Source organism: Clavelina lepadiformis, chromosome 8, assembly GCF_947623445.1.
Source record: "Clavelina lepadiformis chromosome 8, kaClaLepa1.1, whole genome shotgun sequence".
Lineage (NCBI taxonomy): Eukaryota > Metazoa > Chordata > Ascidiacea > Aplousobranchia > Clavelinidae > Clavelina > Clavelina lepadiformis.
Genome location: NC_135247.1, coordinates 4,093,838 through 4,114,740, shown reverse-complemented (window position 1 = coordinate 4,114,740; position 20,903 = coordinate 4,093,838). Strand labels below are relative to the sequence as shown.

Genomic DNA, 20,903 nt, shown 5'->3' with positions numbered 1-20,903 from the left:
TGTAGTTTGAATAAGGATTGCAACCATTCGGACCCTTCCTCTTTACGCACTAGCAAAGTAATAAGGAAATGGATGTCACATGTTCGTTTTCATTCTTTGCACGGTACGTCAGTACCGAGTTTTTCTGCTATATCTCATCAGGGTTGTTTTTCAGTTCAACAGTAGTGTGTAAAGCGTTGTGACTTGTCCTGTAATGTGATTTCAGAAATATCCTGTGATTTTCACACATATGTGCGCATTTGGTAAGCCCGCAGCTACATTTGTAGGAGAAAAGACCATCGGAAAATTCCAAACTGTGAAAAACCAGACTTTTTGAAAATCTTGTATAAGCTACGTGAACGCCAGCATTGCGGTGCTGGTAGCAGATTCAAAGCACGTTGTTCACTGATATCCATAGCGGGCGTGGTCGTACGGTTGTATTCAGAAATAGGAAATGAGGTTTTGCACAGTTAGATAACTGTACAGTGTACACAGTTAATGCAATTCTCCTTTGAATTGTTTAATAATAATGGTTTAGTAAGTTTTAATGCAGCAGGCTGATAGTGAATACATTAATTATCATGCAGGTGAATAGTGTCAGGAAGAACATCGTAAAAAATGGCCGAAAACCGTGCTGCCAGTAGGAATTGTTGTGATGGATATATTTGCACTAAGGCGGCTTGGTGGAAACTAGCCGTGCTTGTAGGTGGTTGTGCCACATTTGCGATTTACGCAGACAGTCTACGGTACACTTCCCCTCCTATCAAGACTTACGTATTGGCTGCTTACATCATTTCCTGGGCTATTAGTCTTCTGATATTCTTTGCGAAGCTAACAGGTATGTTGCAATGACTATTTTCGTAATGTTATGGCGTCTTGTTACATTTGTGCAAAGGAACTAGCGCATAAGGATGTTATTTATGCGTTGTAACTACTTCCGCGTTTGCAGTTCAAAATCACACGAATTATCAAGCCAATTAAAACAATTGCAGCAACCCTTCACGGCACATTGTGTACTGACTGGCTGGATATACTGTAATAGAAACTGAAGCGTGTTGCTGTCACAACCTGTAATTATTTTTCATAAACAACACGCAGCGTTTTACCATAGCACGTTTTTTGTCTGGTGCATTGTTATCACACATTCAACAAACGATTCATACGTTCAGTGTTGTAGACCTGGCAATTAACATTTACGGGACACATTTCAGTTTGCTTTCTTTTTCAATCTTCTCACATTTTTGCATTTACTGAAGTCAATGTTATCACTTATCAGTAATGTTTAAGGAAATGAAAAAGACTGCCACTATGTTACCAGAACAAAGTCGTGCGCTCATAGCTATATTTCACAGTTTCTTGTTAACCTAACTTAAATGTGATAACATAGTAACCTAAATTTACCTTCTAATTTAAATGTAATTCCATTGAAACCTTAAATAGTTGAAATCAAATTTTTGCATGGCTGTAAAGTGTAAAATAAACTCCCTTACTAATTTTATAAAGTTAGTCTGTTTAAGCACATGTCAGCCAATCATGTTCAACAATATTGCTTTGTGCAAAGTTGTCCTTGAATTATTCAGTGGCTTCTAGAAGTGATATACAGCGCAACAATCGTTTTAAAATAAATTTTTTGTTTTCCCTTCCAATGCACTGCGCTGTCTATAGATATCAACGTATAGTTCGAAAATAGATTGTTATAATGGGTTGATATATTAATTCATATTTATAATAAGTCCAAAATAGGTTGTTATAATAATTTTATGTTTATTATAACTAGGGCGCCATTTTTATTTTGACCTAAAAAAATTGCTTATTTGTAGAGGCCACAGTTCTTCCTCCAGTTACCCAAACATAATATTTTGTCGATTTCAGACCCAAACGTAATATTTTGTCGAAAAGTCAAGGTGTTTTATGGATTATAAAAAGTGCGTCGTGTTTTTTGGCGATAGATTTAGGTATAGCTTGTGTTATTTTGTCCTTGTGAAAAGGGCACTTTGCCTCGATTTTCTCCGCATGGTAAATTCTAATAAACAGCAAATTAAACAGGGAAGAAGTAATGTAACCCCCTTCACGCGGCATAAGGATTACTTAAATACGTAACAATAAATAAACAATGGACAATTTGCGATAAAAGTTACTGCTGATCCAAGTGGGCATTGTGACTTATTTCCTGCTTTTATAGGTTAATATGGTTTAATTGTGTCGCAGTTCCTGATTTACAATGCTTCCACGAGTTTTTTTACAAAAATAACTCTCAAGAAACACAAAAACTTTGTCAAAACCCATAATTTGACAAATTTTGACTTTATTGAAAATTTTGACTTTATTGTAAATTTTGACTTTATTTTGACCTATTAACTTCTTAGAAACAATCCCCTAGGTGCTGAAAACAACTTTATTCTTTGATTCGTGGTCAGACGAGGTCGTTAAAAATTTTTGACTTTATTGACTTTTGCGGGCCCTATTTTATAACATTTGGCCTTTAACATTATTACTTCAAGTTTTGCCTTACTAGTGGGTTTATATCTTATATAATGTTAATTTTGCCTGGAAAGGCTTTTGGAGATTATAACGTTTCAAACTTTTCTGATATTTGATGTGAAATGTTTTGTGTTTAGGGCTCTCCGTGCATATGAATTGCCCATGTTTATCGTTTGACACTTTTGACTACTTTTGGTCCTGGCTCTCCTCTGTCAACTACGTATCGTCTTCTGTCATCCTGGCATGCTTCTATGATCAAAATTGCGATCCGGGCTGTGGAGGTAGTGGAAGGTAAAATCAGATCTAACTCATTTCAACCTTTGATGAGCGCATGAGTTGATTTTTATATCATGTTGTTAATGCAAGAACAACTTTGGGCTTAAATTGATCTTTTTGACAGATTTTGTTCTTGTGCAAAATTATTAACTGCTCTCTTGCTTGGATTTCTCACTGCATTTCTTTACATCCTGGAAGCACAAAATCTGCGCTTGTACGCGCCCGTTGGTATAGGTGAGAGCATTTTTGTTCCTTGCATATTTGCCTGTTTTGTGTGTTACTTACCAGTGGCCAATAGATTGAATCATACAGACTTTAAAACCTATAAAACCACTATTTGATTATCTTTTAACCAAAATTGTCATCTTCTGGTATTTTAGAAAGTATAGAAAATTTACTACTGGTGCTGATAATAATGTCGTGCTGATGATTGCGATATTGGCAGGACGAAACAATTAAGTAAATAGCTTACACATTTAATAACTTTCTGAAAGACATTTTGTTACAGGTTATGGAACATCATGGCGTGGTATGTGGAAGATGCTTATTCTGGTGATTGGGGGCGTGGCATTTGGTTTTCTCGTACAAACAGGATTGAGATGTGATTCTGTAAAACAAGGGTAAGAGCAAACTAATACCGAGGACATTATTGACCTGAAATGGCATGGCATTAGTACAGAAACTATACTGTACAATCTATTACTTATTACTGTACGGTACGGTACAAAATATTTATGCCACATGGTCATTTAACTGAAAGCAAGGTGACTGTATCTCACAAGCGTGGTGTATTTTTTCAAACGTTATTCCGTATGTATCCATGATATTAGCCATCATTTATTTATGAATCTTTTGAACTCAAAATTGATTTTTTCTTTTTCGTAGATGCACGAGCGCCCGAACCTTCGTTTTAGCTGTCTGGTGCTCGGCCTGGGCCTTTTCATGTCTTCTCTACCTGTTGCATGTATCCAGTCTTGTAGTTAAAATGGTGAAACTTCTCATAATATTAATGTTGTCCCGAGTAACAGTAGTGTTTTGTATAGGCCTCTCCGCTGCACGAGCTCATTACTGTCTGCCATTAGTTTACTTTTACATTTTATGGATTTAAATCACATTCTATGAAAATACATTTTAATTAGCTAATATTTTTTGTTTAAAAACAATCATTTTTTGCTGTAGTCGGTTAACGGACAACATATTTTTGGCCAAATTGAATTTTTCTGGTCAGCGTTATCCTGCTTGCTATATCTGGTTGGTGCTTGTGTCTATGCCGGATTTCTGGGCTGTACAAGCTTTAGCAGCTTTAGATGTCGATCTCGTTTGGCAGGTTGACATTTCGACTTATAAGCTTATAGTTTCAACAGTAGGCCTAATGCAATCCTAAACGCTGTATACGATATTGTGTTAGCCTACTAGAAACATATAAAAATGATTCTTTTTAACTCCTTGTTGTTCGACATTTTGTGTTACAGCGGATATCTGTGGATTTGTTGCGGCAATTCTTTTTGCTATTGACGCCTACTACTTGCGAAATCACCGACCTGTATGGTTTATACGTACCACTGCGTCATCTGGCGGTGGGGCTGTGACCACTAGAACAACTGAAACGCGAACTGTTCGGTCGACATCATAACTGAATTTGGGAAAGTTATGTCTGTAGTTCTACAGGCAAATCGTATTAAATTTTTAATTTCGTGTGACCTATGACTTCACAGAGAAAAACAATTCTAGGCGAGTTTTGAGATCTATGAAACTATATCCGTGATTGGAGCCTCAAGGGTGTGAAATCTTGCAAAGTAAAACCTCAGATTTAATTTTGTTGGGAAACGATTGGATGTAACTAACATTTACGAACGCTTTGGTATCGATTGAAACTTGTCGAAACGTTTGCGATTTTGAGTAATTTAGTTTTTATTGTTTTTTGTTTTGGGCAAATCCATTTTGATATTTTCTGTACTGAAGTTTTCCTATTCTCCCGCTTTACGCATGAAGTCGACGGAAACGTTTTGATGTTGATGGCCATATACATAAACTTTCTTGCTGCACGCGTTTATCAAATGCAATCTGCTGTGTAATTTTAAGAAAGAGTATAGAACGTCAAGCAGACCATGCAATTATCTGATTATCATAATATGTTTGAAAAAGTCATTAGTCATAAATAAAAACAATTAAAATAAAATAAGCTTTTTTTATTCTAAGCAAGCAATGGTTTTATAATTCACTGTGTAACAAAATTTTTAAAAAACTTGTTTGGTTACATTTGTTAAGTGTGTCTGTATAATTTTCAAGCGCTGATTCCAAAAATGCTATCAGTTTTTTTTTCTATCATCGATCGTTATCAAGATACAACGATTTCCGTTTTTTCTTGAATTTCCGTTAACTGTAGTTTTTTTTATGCGGTTATGATTGCTATGATCTGTGTCTGTCAGCATTACCATGTTGTAAATCGGCATCCTATTTACTTGAGGAAGTGAATGGGAATGTGGGACTGATGACTGTAAGAGTACTGCCTACAGGAATAGGCACTTTGATGTTATTGAAGACCTTTGCTTTTGCAAAGATGTGGAAGGCCTGTTTAGTGTTGTTGGAATAGATCATGATCCTACTCAGTGGCGGCTTTTCATTGACAGTTCTACCAAAAGTCTTAAAGCAGTGTTACTTCACAATGGCAATATATATCCATCAAATCCACTTGCTTGTTCATTACAGATGAAAGAACACTATGAAAACGTCAAGCAACTGCTCATTAAAATCAGTTACGCTCAGTTTAAGTGGTATGTTTGTGGTGACTTTAAAATGTTGGGATTTTTGCTTAGTCTGCAGGGTGGTTACACAAAATACTCTTCCTATTTGTGCTTGTGGATTAGTAGACCTTACGGTCAGCACCATGAGAAAATTTATTGACATGCACGGGAAAAACTAAACCCAGGAATGTACAAAGTTATTAGGGAGCCTCTTGCATAAGCTGGGAAAAGGTATTACTGCCACCACTTCATATCAAATTAGATCTGGTAAAACAGTTTGTAAAAGCTTTGGAGTTTCAAGGACAAAATTTTCAAGAAATTCTTTCAATGTTTCCCAGACTATCAGTTACCAAAATAAAAGGAAGAATTTTTGTTGGTCACTAATAACGTTGGCAAGCATTTCGATGTGTGGTTGATGGTTTTTTGGGGAATAAAAGGTATCGAAATTACGAAGAGCTGGTGTAAAAACTTATTAAAAGTTACCAAAAACATGGGTTGTCACATGTCTGTCAAATTTCATTTTTTATGTTTCCATCTGGATTTTTTTCAAGAAAATCTTGGTGACTTCAGTGAGGGGCATGGTGAGAGATTTCAACAGGATATTGAGCCAATGGAAAAACTATATAAAGGCCACTGGGACAGTGCAATGATGGGAGACTACATTTGGCCTTTGGTAAAGCAAGACAGGAGTGGTCATAAAAGAAAAGCTCACTCAAAAGTACATTTTGAATTCTTCAAGCCTTCCATATTAACGTTTTTAAACTGGTTTTTTAGGTATTAGGTTTTAACTTTTTAAACTTGGTAAAGCGACCGAAGCAAACTTTCTTCCCTTGAATCCCGACATCAGCATATCTAGAAGCGTCCATAATAGCCTCGTTGATGAGATTGAAATGGACAGTCAAGTCGATAATGAATGCTTGTGAATTTCCAAACATTTAATGTCTTCATAAACTTTTCATTATGCATTGCCTACTAACGCTCAACCAAATGAAGTTACTTATTGTGATAGATGATTGTGTGATCAACCACAAAGCAAGCTACAGCATATGGTCAAATACTGGAATATTGAAATGGTAATATTAGTAACTTGATGAGTTTGAAAAAAAATCGTTTTGCAACGAGTTGGTTCTAAAACTAATGAAGTTAATTTATAAGATGCGCCCCGTGAAAAGATATATATTTTACTTGCATCAATATCATGTCGCAGTGTGTATGAGAACCATCAACAATAAATGAAAGTATTAATTTGAACCAACTAAATAACTGAAGAAAACGACAACTCTACGTTGTATTTAATAGAAATGACAGACTTACAAGCGAAAAATTGTACACCCGTAAACTGAAGAAGTTTCTTCTGTATGATGTCGTATTTTACTCTGTTCAGCACCTTCCAGTATTTTAAAGAAACTTTGTTTTAGCTGTTTGGGCAACCACCAGGTACCTGTTAAGATTTGATTGACCTTTCTTAAGCTGTTGGATATCCACAGAAATCTTTCACTTCTGTGTAATTTATATTAGTCTCCCGCTTGGTCAAATTAAAATCGCTGAAATGTTCGCTCGCTAAAGTCTCTGTGTGGTCTCGGCAATTAAAGTTGTTTTCTAAGACGATGCGTCTACTGCGATAAAATACTTCTGATGTTAACTGCATACTTTGTGTAATCAATTTCGTTTTATTGTTCATACGTTTGGTGTTCGCCTGATAAACGTATAATTTGCTGCTTTTAATAAAACTTTCATGACAAAAATTAGCTTGGTATTTGACAAACAGTCGTGCCAGCAGATAAAAACGTTCATTTTGTTTTAAAATATTTGGTCTAGTGTTAAGTTCTGAAACTTTATTTACACTGTATAGCCTTGAGTATCAGGCGACAGTATAAGACTGAGACTCTATAATTGACGGTGTCCACAACGCATATGCGCAGACATGTCATTTTGAATGGTTTTGGTTGTAGTTTGAATAAGGATTGCAACCATTAGGACCCTTCCTCTTTGCACACTAACAAAGTAATAAGAAAATGGATGTCACATGTTCGTTTTCATTCTTTGCACGGTACGTCAGTACAGAGCGTTTCTGCAATATCTCGTCAGGGTTGTCTTTCAGTTTAACAGTAGGTTGTAAAGCGTTGTGATTTGTCCTGTAATGTGGTTTTCAGAAATATCCTGTGATTTTCACACATATGTGCGCATTTGTAAAACCCGCAGCTACATTTGTAGAAGAGAAGACCCTCGGGGAATTCCAAACTGTAAAAAACCAGACATATTAAAAATCTCGTATACCGTATTTTCTTGAATAGAAACCGCCCTTGAATAGATGCCGCCCTCGAATAGAAACCGCACGGTTTGATTAAAAACAAACAATAGAAGCCGCCCTCGTTTAGAAGCCGCAAAAGACAATGATGAAATCGATTCTTTACGGCAAGTTCTTAATGCAATGTAAATAACATGTTTACAAAATAGGATAAGTATGGAGTTATCTTAGTACAATAAGTTCAAAAGTGCAAAGTAGATAACATGTTTACAGAACTAATTGTCAATCAACTATTCTTCGATAAGTCTGCAATTATACCGTGAACTGGGATTGAACTTATGGCAAGTATGACGTTATGTAATAGCGCGATGAATACCGTAGCAGAAATATAATTATAACGACACAACTTGGAAGACAATGGAAACAGCGTCTTCCAATATAGTGTTGAGTCCGGTGTAATATAAAGGCTGTCATTGAGAGCTTGCACATGCAAAAAAAAGCAGTTGTCACATTACACTAGTGGTCGGATAGTAATGGAATAAAACCTTTTTGTCGAAAGAGAGCGCAGGATTTTATTGTCACCTAATCAACACTACCGGTACTTCATGAAATAAAAATAGAAGCTGCCTTCGAATAGAAGCCGCTCTCGAATAGAAACCGCACAAAACGTTCCAAAATAAAAAGTAGTAGCCGCGGTTTCTATTCAAGAAAATACGGTAGTAGGCTGCACGAACGCCAGCAGTGCGGTGCTGGTAGCAGGTTCAAACCACGTAGTGCAAATCACAGCCAGATTAACTGCGTACAATACATGCAATTCTTCTCGGAATTGTTTAATAATAATGGTTTAGTAAGTTTTAATGCAGCATGCTGATTGTGAATACATCATCATGCAGGTGAATAGAGTCAGGAAGAACATCGTAAATAATGGCCGAAAACGGTGCTGGCTGTAGGAATTGTAGTGATGGATATATTAGCACCAAAGCGGCTTGGTGGAAACTAGCCGTGCTTGTAGGTGGTTGTGCCACATTTGCGATTTACGCAGACAGTCAACGGTACACATCCCCTCCTATCAAGATTGTCTTTTTTGTTGCTTACGTCATTTCCTGGGCAATTAGTCTTCTGATATTCTTTGCGAAGCTAACAGGTATGTTGCAATGACTATTTCGTGATCTTATGGCGTTTTGTTACATTTGTCCAAGGGAAACAGCGCATGAGGATGTTATTTATGCGTTGTAACTATTTCCGCGTTTGCAGTTCAAAATCACACGAGTTATCAAGCCAATTAAAACCATTGCAGCAACCCTTCACGGCACATTGTGTACTGACTACCTGGATATACTATAATAGAAACTGAAACGTGTTGCTGTCACAACCTGTAATTATTTTTCATAAACAACACAAGGAGTTTTACCATCACACGTTTTTTGTCTGGTGCATTGTTATCACACATTCAACAAACGATACATGCATTCAGTGTTGTAGACCTGGCAATTAACATTTACGGGACACATTTCGGTTTGCTTTCTTTTTCAGTCTTCTCACATTTTTGCATTTACTGAAATCAATGTTATCAGTAATTTTTAAGGAAATGAAAAAGGCTGCCAATATTTTCCCGGAACAAAGTCGTGCGCTCATAGCTATATTTCAAAGTTTCTCGTTAACCTAACTTAAATGTGATAACATAGTTTCCTAAATTTACCTTCTAATTTAAATCTAATTCCATTGAAACCTTAAATAGTTGAAATCAAATTTTTGCTTGGCTGTAAAGTATAAAATAAATTGCCTTACTAATTATGTAAAGTTATGTAAATACTTATGCAAATTATGTAATTATGTAAAGTTAGTTTGTTTAACCACATATGTAAATGTAAATGTGAGAATATAGTTTCCTAAATTTACCTTCTAATTTAAATCTAATTCCATTGAAGCTTTAAATAGTTGAAATCAAATTTTTGCTTGGCTGTAAAGTGTAAAACAAAACTGCCTTGTTAATTATGTAAAGTTATGTAAATTAAGTAATTATGTAAAGTTAGTCTGTTTAAGCACATGTGTCAACGTAAATGTGAGAATATAGTTTCCTAAATTTACCTTCTAATTTAAATCTAATTCCATTGAAGCCTTAAATAGTTGAAATCAAATTTTTGCTTGGCTGTAAAGTGTAAAACAAAACTGCCTTGTTAATTATGTAAAGTTATGTAAATACTTATGCAAATTATGTAATTTTGTAAAGTTAGTCTGTTTAAAGCACATGTCAGTCAGTCATATTTAACAATATGGTTTTGTGCAAAGTTGTCGGTGAATTATTCAGTGGCTTCTGGAAGTGAAATACAGCGCAACAATCGTTTTAAAATTAATTTTTTCGTTTTCCCTTCCAGTACACTGCGCTATCTATAGATATCAACGTATAGTTCGAAAATAGGTTGCTATAATGGGTTGATATAATAATTTATATTTATAATAAGTCCAAAATATGTTGTTATAATAATTTTATGTTTATTATAACATTTGCCCTTTAACATTATTACTTCAAGTTCTGCCTTACAAGTGGGTTTAAATTTTATAGTTTGCCTGGGAAAGCTTTTGGGGATTATAACGTTTCAAACTTTTCTGATATTTGATGTAAAAAATTTTTGTGTTTAGGGCTCTCCGTGCATATGAATTGCCCATGTTTATCGTTTGACACTTTTGACTACTTTTGGTCCTGGCTCTCCTCTGTCAACTACGTATGGTCTTCTGTCATCCTGGCATGCTTATAACTTATGATCAAAATTGCGATCCGGGTTGTGGAGGTAGTGGAAGGTAAGATCAGATTTAGCTAATTTTAATTTAACCTTTAATGCGTGAGATGGAAGCGTATGAGTTGATTTTTCTCTGATGTCGTTAATGCAAGAACAACTTTGGGCTTACACTGATCTTTTTGACAGATTTTGTTCTTGTGCAAAATTATTAACTGCTCTCTTGCTTGGATTTCTCACGGCGTTTGTTTACATCCTGGAAGCACAAAATCTGCACTCTTACGCGCCCGTTGGCATAGGTTAAAGCTTTTTTCTTCCTTGCATATTTGCCTGATTTGTGTGTTGCTTACCAGTGGCCAATAAATTAAATCATACAGACTTTAAAACCTATAAAACAACTATTTGACTAGTTTTTAATCAAAATTGCATCTGGCATTTTAGAAAGTATAGAAAAAATTACTACTGGTGCTGATGATAATGTCGTGCTGATAATTGCGATATTGGCAGGATGAAACAATTAAGTAAATAAGCCTTCACGTTTAATAAACGTTTAATAACTTTCTGAAAGACATTTTGTTACAGGTTATGGAACATCATGGCGTGGTATGTGGAAGATGCTTGTTCTGGTGATTGGGGGCGTGGCATTTGGTTTTCTCGTACAAGCAGGATATTATTGCGATTCTGTAAAACAAGGGTAAGAGCAAACTAATACCGAGGACATTATTGATCTGAAATGGCATGGCATTAGTACACAAACTATACTGTACAATCTATTACTTATTACTATACTGTACAAAATATTTATGCCACATGGTCATTTTACTGGATCAAGTTGACTGTATCTCACAAGCGCGGTATATTTTTTTAAACGTTATTCCGTATGTATCCATGATATTAGCCATCATTTCTTTATGAGTCTTTTGAACTCAAAATTGATTTTTTCTTTTTCGCAGATGCACGATCACCCGAACCTCCGTTTTAGCTGTCTGGTGCTTGGCCTGGGCCGTATCATGTCTTTTCTATCTGTTGCATGTATCCAGTCTTCTCGTAATATTAGTGTTGTTCTGAGTAACAGTAGCGTTGTGTACAGGCCTCTGCGCTGCACGAGTGCATTACTGTCTGCCATTAGTTTACTTTTACATTTTACGGATTTAAATCACATTTTATGAAAAACATTTTAATTAGCTAATATTTTTTGTTTAAAAACAATCATTTTTTGCTATAGTCGGTTAACGGACAACATCGTTTGGGCCAAGTTGAATTTTTCTGGTCAGCGTTATCCTGCTTGCTATATCTGGTTGGTGCTTGTGTCTATGCCGTATTTATGGACTGTACAAGCTTTAACACCTTTAGATGTCGATCTCAGCTGGCAGGTTGACATTTCGACTTATATAATTTCAACAGTAGGCCTAATGCAATCCTAAACACTTTATACGTTATTGTGTTAGCCTACTAGAAACATATTATAAGATTCTTTTTAACTCCTGGTTGTTCGACATTTTTGTTACAGCGGATATCTGTGGATTTGTCGCGGCAATTCTTTTCGCTATTGACACCAGTTACTTGCGAAATCACCTACCGGGATGGTGTATACGTACCACTGCGTCATCTGGCGGTGAGGCTGCGACCACTAGAACAACTGAAATGATTAATGCTGACTGTGTGTGCACCATCTTGCGTCATCTTGCCGTATTTTTCGTGTGACCTATGACTTCTCAGATTAAAACAATTCTAGGCGAGTTTTGAGATCTATGAAACTATATCCGTGATTGGAGCCTCAAGGTTGTGAAATCTTGCAAAGTAAAACCTCAGATTTAATTTTGTTGGGAAACGATTGGATGTAACTAACATTTACTAACGCTTTGGTATCGATTGAAACTTGTCGAAACTTTTGCGTTTTTGGGTAATTTGGTTTTTATTGTTTACGTTATGGGCAAATCCTTTTTGTTATTTTCTGTACTGAAGTTTTTCCATTCTTCCGCTTAACGCATGAAGTTGACGGAAACGTTTTGATGTTGATGGCCATATACATAAACTTTCTTGCTGCACGCGTTTATCAAATGCAATCTGCTGTGTAGTTTTAAGAAAGAGTATAGAACGTCAAGCAGACCATGCAATTATCTGATTATCATAATATGTTTGAAAAAGTCATTGGTCATAAATAAAAACAATTAAAATAAAATAAGCTTTTTTTATTCTAAGCAAGCAATGGTTTTATAATTCACTGTGTAACAAAATTTTTAAAAAAGTTTATTTGGTTACATTTGTTAAGTGTGTCTGTATGATTTTCAAGCGCTGATTCCAAAAATGCTATCAGTGTTTTTCTATCATCGATCGTTATCAAGATACAATGATTTCCGTGTTTTGTGATTTTCCGTTAACTGTAGGTTTTTTATGCGGTTATGATTGCTATGATCCGTGTCTGTCAGCATTTTCATGTTGTAAATCGGCATCCTATTTACTTGAGGAAGTGAATGGGAATGTGGGACTGATGACTGTAAGAGTACTGCCTACAGGAATAGGCACTTTGATGCTATTGAAGACCTTTGCTTTTGCAAAGATGTGGAAGGCCTGTTTAGTGTTGTTGGAATAGATCATGATCCTACTCAGTGGCGGCTTTTCATTGACAGTTCTACCAAAAGTCTTAAAGCAGTGTTACTTCACAATGGCAACATATACCCATCAATTCCACTTGCTTATTCCTTAAAGATGAAAGAACACTATGAAAACGTCAAGCAACTTCTCATTAAAATCAGTTACGCTCAGTTTAAGTGGTATGTTTGTGGTGACTTTAAAATATTGGGATTTTTTGCTTGGTCTGCAGGGTGCTTACACAAAATACTCTTTCTGTTTGTGGAATAGCAAAACTGACCGTCAGCACCATGAGAAAATTTATTGACATGCACGGGAAAAACTAACCCCAGGATTGTATTAGGTTTTTAGGGAGCCTCTTGCAAAAGCCGGGAAAAAGTATTACTGCCACCACTTCATATCAAATTAGGTCTGGTAAAACAGTTTGTAAAAGCTTTGGATTTTCAAGGAGAAGTTTTTCAAGAAATCTGTTCAATGTTTCCCAGAATATCAGTTGCCAAAATAAAAGGAAGAATTTTTGTTGGTCACTAATAACGTTGGCAAGCATTTCGAGATGTGGTTGATGTTTTTTTAGGAAATAAAAGGTATCGAAATTACGAAGAGCTGGTGTAAAAACTTATTAAAAGTTACCAAAAACATGGGTTGTCACATGTCTGTCAAATTTCTTTTTTTGTGTTTCCATCTGGACTTTTTTCAAGAAAATCTTGGTGACTTCAGTGAGGAGCATGGGGAGAAATTTCACAAGGATATTGAGCCAATGGAAAAACTATATAAAGGCCGCTGGGACAGTGCAATGATTGGAGACTACATTTGGTCTTTGGTAAGGCAAGACAGGAGTGGTTATAAAAGAAAAGCTCACTCAAAAGTACATTTTGAATTCTTCAAGCCTTCCATATTAACGTTTTTAAACTGGTTTTTGCGTTTAATAAACCAAACAGAACCTTGATGTGGAGTTAAAATCGACTACAAAAGTAGAACACAATTTTCTACTTACAGCTACATCAGATGAAACAAAAAGTAACGATGGTACGAAAAAACTAACTGGATTTTTAAACTCAGCACCCAAAAATACATAAAGGGGTATTAAAAAAAGTAGCCAAACAAAAATTGTTTAAATTAGACAAGTTGAAGCTAATTCCTGGCATGGGTTTTGTATAACCTAATTATACGAAATCATAGAATCATAGATTATAGTCGGACCGAAGAAACGGCTTTTAACTTTCTTTAATAAGTCGTGTTTATTGATTTTAATTACTCAGATGAGAGATCTGTCTACAATCAATAAAACCTTTTTGTTAGCTCAAGTTATTGTTACGATATGATTTTAGTTATTGTTATGAAATTTATTGATATGAAGCGGTATTTTTACCATCTTGTGAAAAACGTAGGTGTAGCTAATGTGTATGAGAGGAATTTTACGGCACGCTTAGCTTTCTTGCGTATGACATCCTAGAGGAAGTTCGCCGAGGAAGGGAAAAGATCAAAGTAAGAACACAATGTGTATTGCCATAAATATGTTTAATCATTTACCAGCTTGACTCAAATGTAATCCTATTGGGTTATCGCTGCGTTAACGTTATTACCAACATTTATTAATGACATTTCATTTTACAGAATTTTGATATGATTAAATGTCGCCACCGGATGGTGCAAAAGATTGATTTTGGAGATTCTTCAGAGTGAAGGAAAATGTCGTTTCTGACCTCGCTTGCCCTCTCTTGTCTGGTGGTCTTACAACACGACTATAATTATATTTTGCGGCACAAAGTTGTTATAGGATTTATTCTTTTTGATATAAATTGACAAATATATACGTAACTTAATTGCTGGTTGATGTATCGGCCAAGCTGTAATTTTCTTACGTAATTTATCGCGAAATCAGTATATTGTATAGCGTAAACATATCCTTCCAAATGACATGATGTCTAAACAAACGTGCAGTAAAGCTATCACGTTAATTGTATTAAGTATGGATTCTTTTTGATTCTATCAAGACAGTTAAGCGTATCAATCGTAAAACCTTGTCCGTCTGTATGATTGCATTCGTATATGATCATTTCATTTGTCAGTTGTGTATATATCGATCGATTGTTAAAACATGTGAAATATTCTACAATAGACCGCTGGATATTAACACTTGAAGAACTTTGTTCCACCGTAATATGAAAAATTGTTCTCATCTGGCGCAAACATACTTCGTTAAAACACTTCTTGGTTGCGATATCACATGTCGCAATCCGTAAAAACTTGTTTTACCGGTATATCGTATCATCACCCAACCATATGACTTACAGCAGACTATCGCCAGTCTATAACAAGGCTGCATAAATAGTTGATGAATCATCGATAGCGCGGGTAGCTGGCATCCTTCCGCATCCACATAGAATTGCTTCCTTTGACTTTAAGCCAGGACACAATCGCAGTCCAGAGCTTCTTTGCATGTTCTATTATACTCTTTGTGAATACTGAATAGTGTGAAAAGTTGGTCCGCCTATCCACATTATTTACCCTTACTATAGTTAATTTTGGTATTAATACAATATGCTCCTCAATACTTACTGGAATATCTTGCATTCATCATAGTGTCACTCATAGTAAACTTGGTTCATTTGCGCATTTTATGTCAATTAAACGACACCTTGTAATCCGTTGCTTGAAGTTTTATGTAGAACAAGTTTTTGCAGAAAATCAAGAGTTTTGTCCGCACAACTTATAATTGTTTTAACCAGGTGACATTTTGGAACAGATCGCATTTAATGATGTGTAACCAAGTCATTTTAGGATTCGCTACGCATTATCCAAACGTTGGAAAATGTTTGACTATTTTAGTAATATGGTCTCATAAACTTACCATGTGCGAACACCGTTGCCAGATTACCTAGCATTATAATGACATGTGTCTAATTATGGCTGCTTAAACTGTTTGCAGAAAAAATTTTGCTTAGGCCCCAGTAGTTTTTTGTAGAGACCTAGAAGACCTTTATGTTTGTATCGTGGGGAGTTTTGTGACGTTATTTTCGCACCATGCTGTAATACAAAGAGGTGATGATACTCAAGTATTGGCTGGTGGCAAGTAACAAGTTCTGCTAAGTGATCCTACGCAAAACACACCGTTTTCGAATATTCAAAAATCTTTGTCAACTCAAATAGATATTTTATTGCACCGCGAATCCGATTACACATCTTAATCCTTTGCAATATTCGAAAGCTCATTCGTTACAGAGTTCCTTTCCAAATGGATATGTTACAAGTTTCATATCTGCATGCATGATAATAAACAGTTAACAGGTTAAAGACGTTGTGACAAGGTTGCTAAATTTTAGTTCATAGCAACTTGAAAATTTTTTGCTTGACCAACACCAGAAGCAAATTACAACTAATACCAGAAGTTACTTGAAAATAGTATGAAATGCTATACTTCATCACTAATGATCGCTATAAAAATGATATCTAACATGTAAAATACGCACATACAGCTTGGCAAACAAGACAATGATTGCACAACCACTACGCATTGCACTAACGCACATTTGCAAAAATGTTTATGGTAAGTGAAACATATAACTCTAACTAAATATAGGTTTTGGTGCCTCAAATGTTTTGGAGAAGAACCTTTTCAAAGAACGGTTTTGCAACACACAGGAATATGCATACAGCTATGTAACATATGTTTTATGCTTTGTCCGTCGTGTTTTAGCATGTAATTACAACTTAGTTTCCAGAGTTCTTGAAAATATTTCCACTTTTGTGACAATACAGTAACATTGTGATAATAAGAAGTTGATACATACCAGCATGAAAACTTTAAAAGGAATTAACAAACATTAAAGTTTTCTCACGTGAACTCATAAAACATTCATAGTTAAAATGCTTAAAATTGCACACTAATATAAATGACAGGACTGTTTAATACATATGATGAAATCAAATAAGAACATAGATGATAATTATTTCATTTCACCAGTCGCTATTTAGCAAAAGCAAAACATCCCACTTTTACAATAATTGATTTGACATTTCTATGAAGTATTAAGTATTAACTGAAGTACATTGATTGTCAGCTGCTGACATAAAACCAAAAATACCTCTCATAAAAACTGGGTTATTGAAACATTTCACAATTTTACAACATTAATCAGTGCTCACACAATTTTAACTCCAACATGCATGCAATCATATTTATTTATATCAGACTAATCAGCTCCTTTATGAATACACTTCAAACAACTTCGTACTGAGCCTTGATTGTTCTCATCAAACAACAGGCAAATACGATTCCAATAAGCTGTAAAACACAAAATGCTACTTGAAGCTAAACAGAGAAACTATAAATAATAATGTAGTATATGGGGAATGCTAACCTGAATCACAAGAACGGCAATTGTAACTCCAGCCACGGCAACAATGTTCTTCTTAAATGATGCTTCTATACTTGGCAGACATCCCTGTAAACAACATATAAATATACAGTGGCTAACATAACGTCTGTAAGCATATTTCAACTATACACAGTATCTGTATATGTAGATGCAATGTCAAAAAAATGTAAAATAGTGTGTACTTGTTCATAAATTGTCCGGTTGCTGTATAATCCACAGTTTTTGAATTTGTCATTGGGTAAGCAACAGCTATCAGGAACATAAAAGTTCGCTGCAAAATAATATTTTAATAAAGAACTTAGCTTCAACTCATTCACATACATATTACTTACCAGGTGATGTAGTTTAGTTTAACAAAAAGAGGAAAGATGAAAAACATCAAAATGAAAAAAAATCAATAAAATCTTTGCTGTCTTTTAAGAATGTTATACTACCTGGATTGGTAATCTTAGCCTTGCCAACTTCAGTGCTTGCAAGGTCTTGAAACTTTTTACTTAGATTCCAGCTGGTAGCGTTGTATGAGCCACAACAATGAAACTAAAAAAAATTTAATGTTATTTAGAAAAACATAATGAGGTCAAAATACACTAACTTCCACGTTATAAAACAGAAAACAAGAACTGATAAAAAGCGATGAATATCATAAAATATGATTTAAAATAAAATAAAATGAATTAGAATATGAAAGGTTTATTTCACCTCTGTTTGAAGATTATCATATAATTTAGCATTTTGTGGCTGATAATCAACAATGGATTTGGTGAAAGATTTTTCCAGAAGTGTGTTAATCTACAATTGTTAAAATATTTAGAAACTGGTATATGTATCGTTTTCCTTGTATCATATTTAATTGGAAAACTCAAATGCATTGGCAAAATTATAATATTAGAATACCTTTCCTCTAAGCACATATGCTGTAACAATTGCAGCTATTTCAAGGATGAGAAGAATAGCCATTATTATTGCATACTACAACAAAACACATGACATCGTTATAAATCAATGCAGACATTAATCAGCAAAAAGTGTAATAGGTTAAACAAAATTTAACAAATCTTTTCTGTTGTAATTCCTGTGCTAAGGCATATTTCGATTTAATAGGAACACTGTTTGTATTAAAATAGTTTTTACTTACTGTGGTGATCATGCAATAATTTTCCTTGTATGCTCCACAACAACCAAAAAACGCTAGACACATAATTTTAAAGTTTTAATCAGAAAGCACAATTGAGGTTTATTTGTAGAAATAAAGTTTTAATGATTTGTCGATAACTACACAAAAATTATCGATATGCAAACAAGGTTTTGTTTAATTAGTCAACAGCATCAAAACCATACAACACTTTTCAGTGGTTCTCACCTCCCTGACAAGGAATGTTGAGATGCTAGAGGAGGAATATTTTGCTTATAAGCATTGTGTTACAATTCTCATGGTAACCTTTTTACAATATGTGCTGAATATTTTTGTTTTTAAAACAACAGCTGATTAAAGCTTGCCTTGCCAAGCATTATTAATGATCATAATGGGATTTGCACAGCATTGATGGTCATTATAATGTCATCAATAAATAGTGAATTTTGTTAATGTTTTCAAATTTTGTAATACAGTATGCACAAACAAATGCAAGTTTCACATCAACTTATATGTAAAAGTATATTAAAATTAGAAAACAACTTCATAAACTTTTCTATCCCATTTTTGTTTATAACTTATTTACTAAACTCAACATAATTTCTTCAAAAAAATACATGAAATTTGAGAAAATGTAAGAAAACAGCATGAGAACCACTGATCTTTTTTATCTAATCATCAAAAATTGAGTCATGATACATTTGCAAGAAAAACTCACCAACAAAAAATATCAAGACTCCAACACATATTACTAGGATTGGAGCAACAGTTATAGCACTTCCAGTCACATTAGCAAGGCTTCGATATTTGATTTCAACTGCCGCACCCAGACCAATCAAAACTAATGCAAACAGCTGAAACATGAACAAAATAATGGATTATGGTATACAACACTTAAACAAACACACAAATCCTTTTCCAATGTATATCTTTTATGTTATTATTATGAATTTGTTATATAATGATAAATTTAATATATATACATACTACAGAGAATGATTACAATTTGTTACACTTTATAATACAAAGAACGTTAAAGTACACAATATTGAACAACAAGGGTTTAAAATTAATAGCACTTACAAAGAAGATAAGATTGAAGACAAAAAGCAAATATTTAACTAATTTCATTCCACAATCCATGTTGATTGGCAGGAGATTTGCACTTGTTTGTAAATTTAAATTAAGAATTAAATTGAGAATTACAACACTTTTATACTGTTGATTGACATATGTAACAAAGCATAAGATTATAAGTTTAATATTATTTGTAAATAAAAAAATTCTGTTGTAATGCGACTTATATGTTTTTTTTTCAGTGGAATAATATATTTGTTGCGTGACAATTAGCACAATTGATTGTCAAAATTCTTCAAATTATCATTTTGTTAAATAGAAATAAAAATTTCAAATAAGAAAGCTCATGCAAGTACTGTAATACAAATTAAATTTATTCATTATGGTGATAATTGAAAACTTTTAGTGATATTGACTGTCAATGTAGTAATGCATGCAAACATATATATATTTACATTCATGCAGCAACACCCAAACAAGACAGTGCGATGGTGTAGTGCAGGGGTGACCAAACTTTTTGGCCAAAGAGCCACATGCGATTTACGAATGATTGCGCGGGCCACTTGAGTGTTTAATGCTAATTTCTAATTAAAACCCTCACACCAAAATTCTAATCTTAAAAATAAATTGTGATGCAACAAATTTAACTTGAACAGTTGTGGACCCCTGCACTAGAGACTAGTACATTATCTATTTATTGATCTATTATCTATATTATCTATTATCTCTACTATGAATTGCTCTATAGTATAAAGCAATAGATAAAGAAAGCAAACAATAAAAGCCAATTTCTTGGAATTTAAGTTTGCCATAAATTACGTAGGCGATTCAGTTGATAATAAAAGTCATTTCGAAAAATACCGTGCAGGCCACATGTTCGACACCACTGGTGTAGTGCTTGTTATTAGTCACATAAGCTAGCTCCGAACTAAACACCACACTATCTACAATTGGTGCTTGTCATGTTCAAACACTTATCATCAGCTCTGCCTCCCAGCAAGCATTTATATTTATATTGTTAAGTACTAAAAAATTGTTTAAACTTGCTGCTACGACTGATACCAAGCATTAAACTTTGTACTGCAAAAACTAACTTTTTATTCTTGAACACCCATATAGTAAAGGCTTGGTTCAGTAGCAAATAGTCTGCATAAATTCTTTTAACTTACATTAAACTGTTTTAAGTAGTTCATTTTTCACACTACCACATTATCATTCATTGCAAATAGCCAACAAAATTAAATTATTTCTTACCATGCA

The 20,903-nt window shown here is 34.4% G+C and overlaps 2 protein-coding genes and 1 pseudogene across 4 annotated transcripts; 2 read left to right on the top strand and 1 right to left on the bottom strand.

Moving 5' to 3' along the window:
* Positions 1-547: 547 nt before the first annotated feature.
* LOC143469667 (uncharacterized) lies at positions 548-5,502 on the top strand. Of its 2 annotated transcripts, XM_076967432.1 has the most exons (7): positions 548-817; positions 2,598-2,751; positions 2,861-2,970; positions 3,245-3,356; positions 3,622-3,724; positions 3,916-4,063; positions 4,209-5,502. In XM_076967432.1, the coding sequence occupies exons 1-7, from the start codon at positions 598-600 to the stop codon at positions 4,367-4,369; spliced, it is 1,008 nt and encodes a 335-aa protein (XP_076823547.1). In that variant the 5' UTR covers positions 548-597; the 3' UTR covers positions 4,370-5,502. The 2 variants fall into 2 exon arrangements, with proteins under 2 accessions (XP_076823547.1, XP_076823548.1); XM_076967433.1 differs by lacking the exon at positions 3,916-4,063.
* A 3,124-nt stretch (positions 5,503-8,626) lies between these two features.
* On the top strand, positions 8,627-12,695 carry LOC143469031 (uncharacterized; annotated as a pseudogene). Its single transcript, XR_013119056.1, has 7 exons — positions 8,627-8,872; positions 10,369-10,527; positions 10,653-10,762; positions 11,046-11,157; positions 11,417-11,510; positions 11,689-11,760; positions 11,974-12,695. The product of XR_013119056.1 is annotated as an uncharacterized LOC143469031 (transcript).
* Positions 12,696-16,188: 3,493 nt separating this feature from the next.
* Positions 16,189-19,809, bottom strand: LOC143469275 (CD63 antigen-like). The gene is made up of 9 exons (XM_076966914.1): positions 19,650-19,809; positions 19,285-19,420; positions 18,570-18,622; positions 18,329-18,403; positions 18,134-18,223; positions 17,869-17,971; positions 17,617-17,705; positions 17,417-17,500; positions 16,189-17,340 (listed from the first exon to the last, which is right to left on the bottom strand). The coding sequence occupies exons 1-9, from the start codon at positions 19,707-19,709 to the stop codon at positions 17,275-17,277; spliced, it is 756 nt and encodes a 251-aa protein (XP_076823029.1). The 5' UTR covers positions 19,710-19,809; the 3' UTR covers positions 16,189-17,274.
* Positions 19,810-20,903: the final 1,094 nt, after the last annotated feature.

Excerpts from the sequence above, each read along its gene's own strand:
- LOC143469275 (XM_076966914.1), bottom strand. The coding sequence starts at position 19,709 with ATGGATTGTGGAATGAAATTAGTTAAATATTTGCTTTTTGTCTTCAAT. Across the intron at positions 19,421-19,649 it reads TCTTCAATCTTATCTTCTTT|CTGTTTGCATTAGTTTTGAT; the intron begins GTAAGTGCTATT and ends TTCATGTTTCAG. Across the intron at positions 18,623-19,284 it reads AGTCTTGATATTTTTTGTTG|CGTTTTTTGGTTGTTGTGGA; the intron begins GTGAGTTTTTCT and ends TTATGTGTCTAG.
- LOC143469667 (XM_076967432.1), top strand. The coding sequence starts at position 598 with ATGGCCGAAAACCGTGCTGCCAGTAGGAATTGTTGTGATGGATATATT. Across the intron at positions 2,971-3,244 it reads GTACGCGCCCGTTGGTATAG|GTTATGGAACATCATGGCGT; the intron begins GTGAGAGCATTT and ends ATTTTGTTACAG. Across the intron at positions 3,357-3,621 it reads TGTGATTCTGTAAAACAAGG|ATGCACGAGCGCCCGAACCT; the intron begins GTAAGAGCAAAC and ends TCTTTTTCGTAG.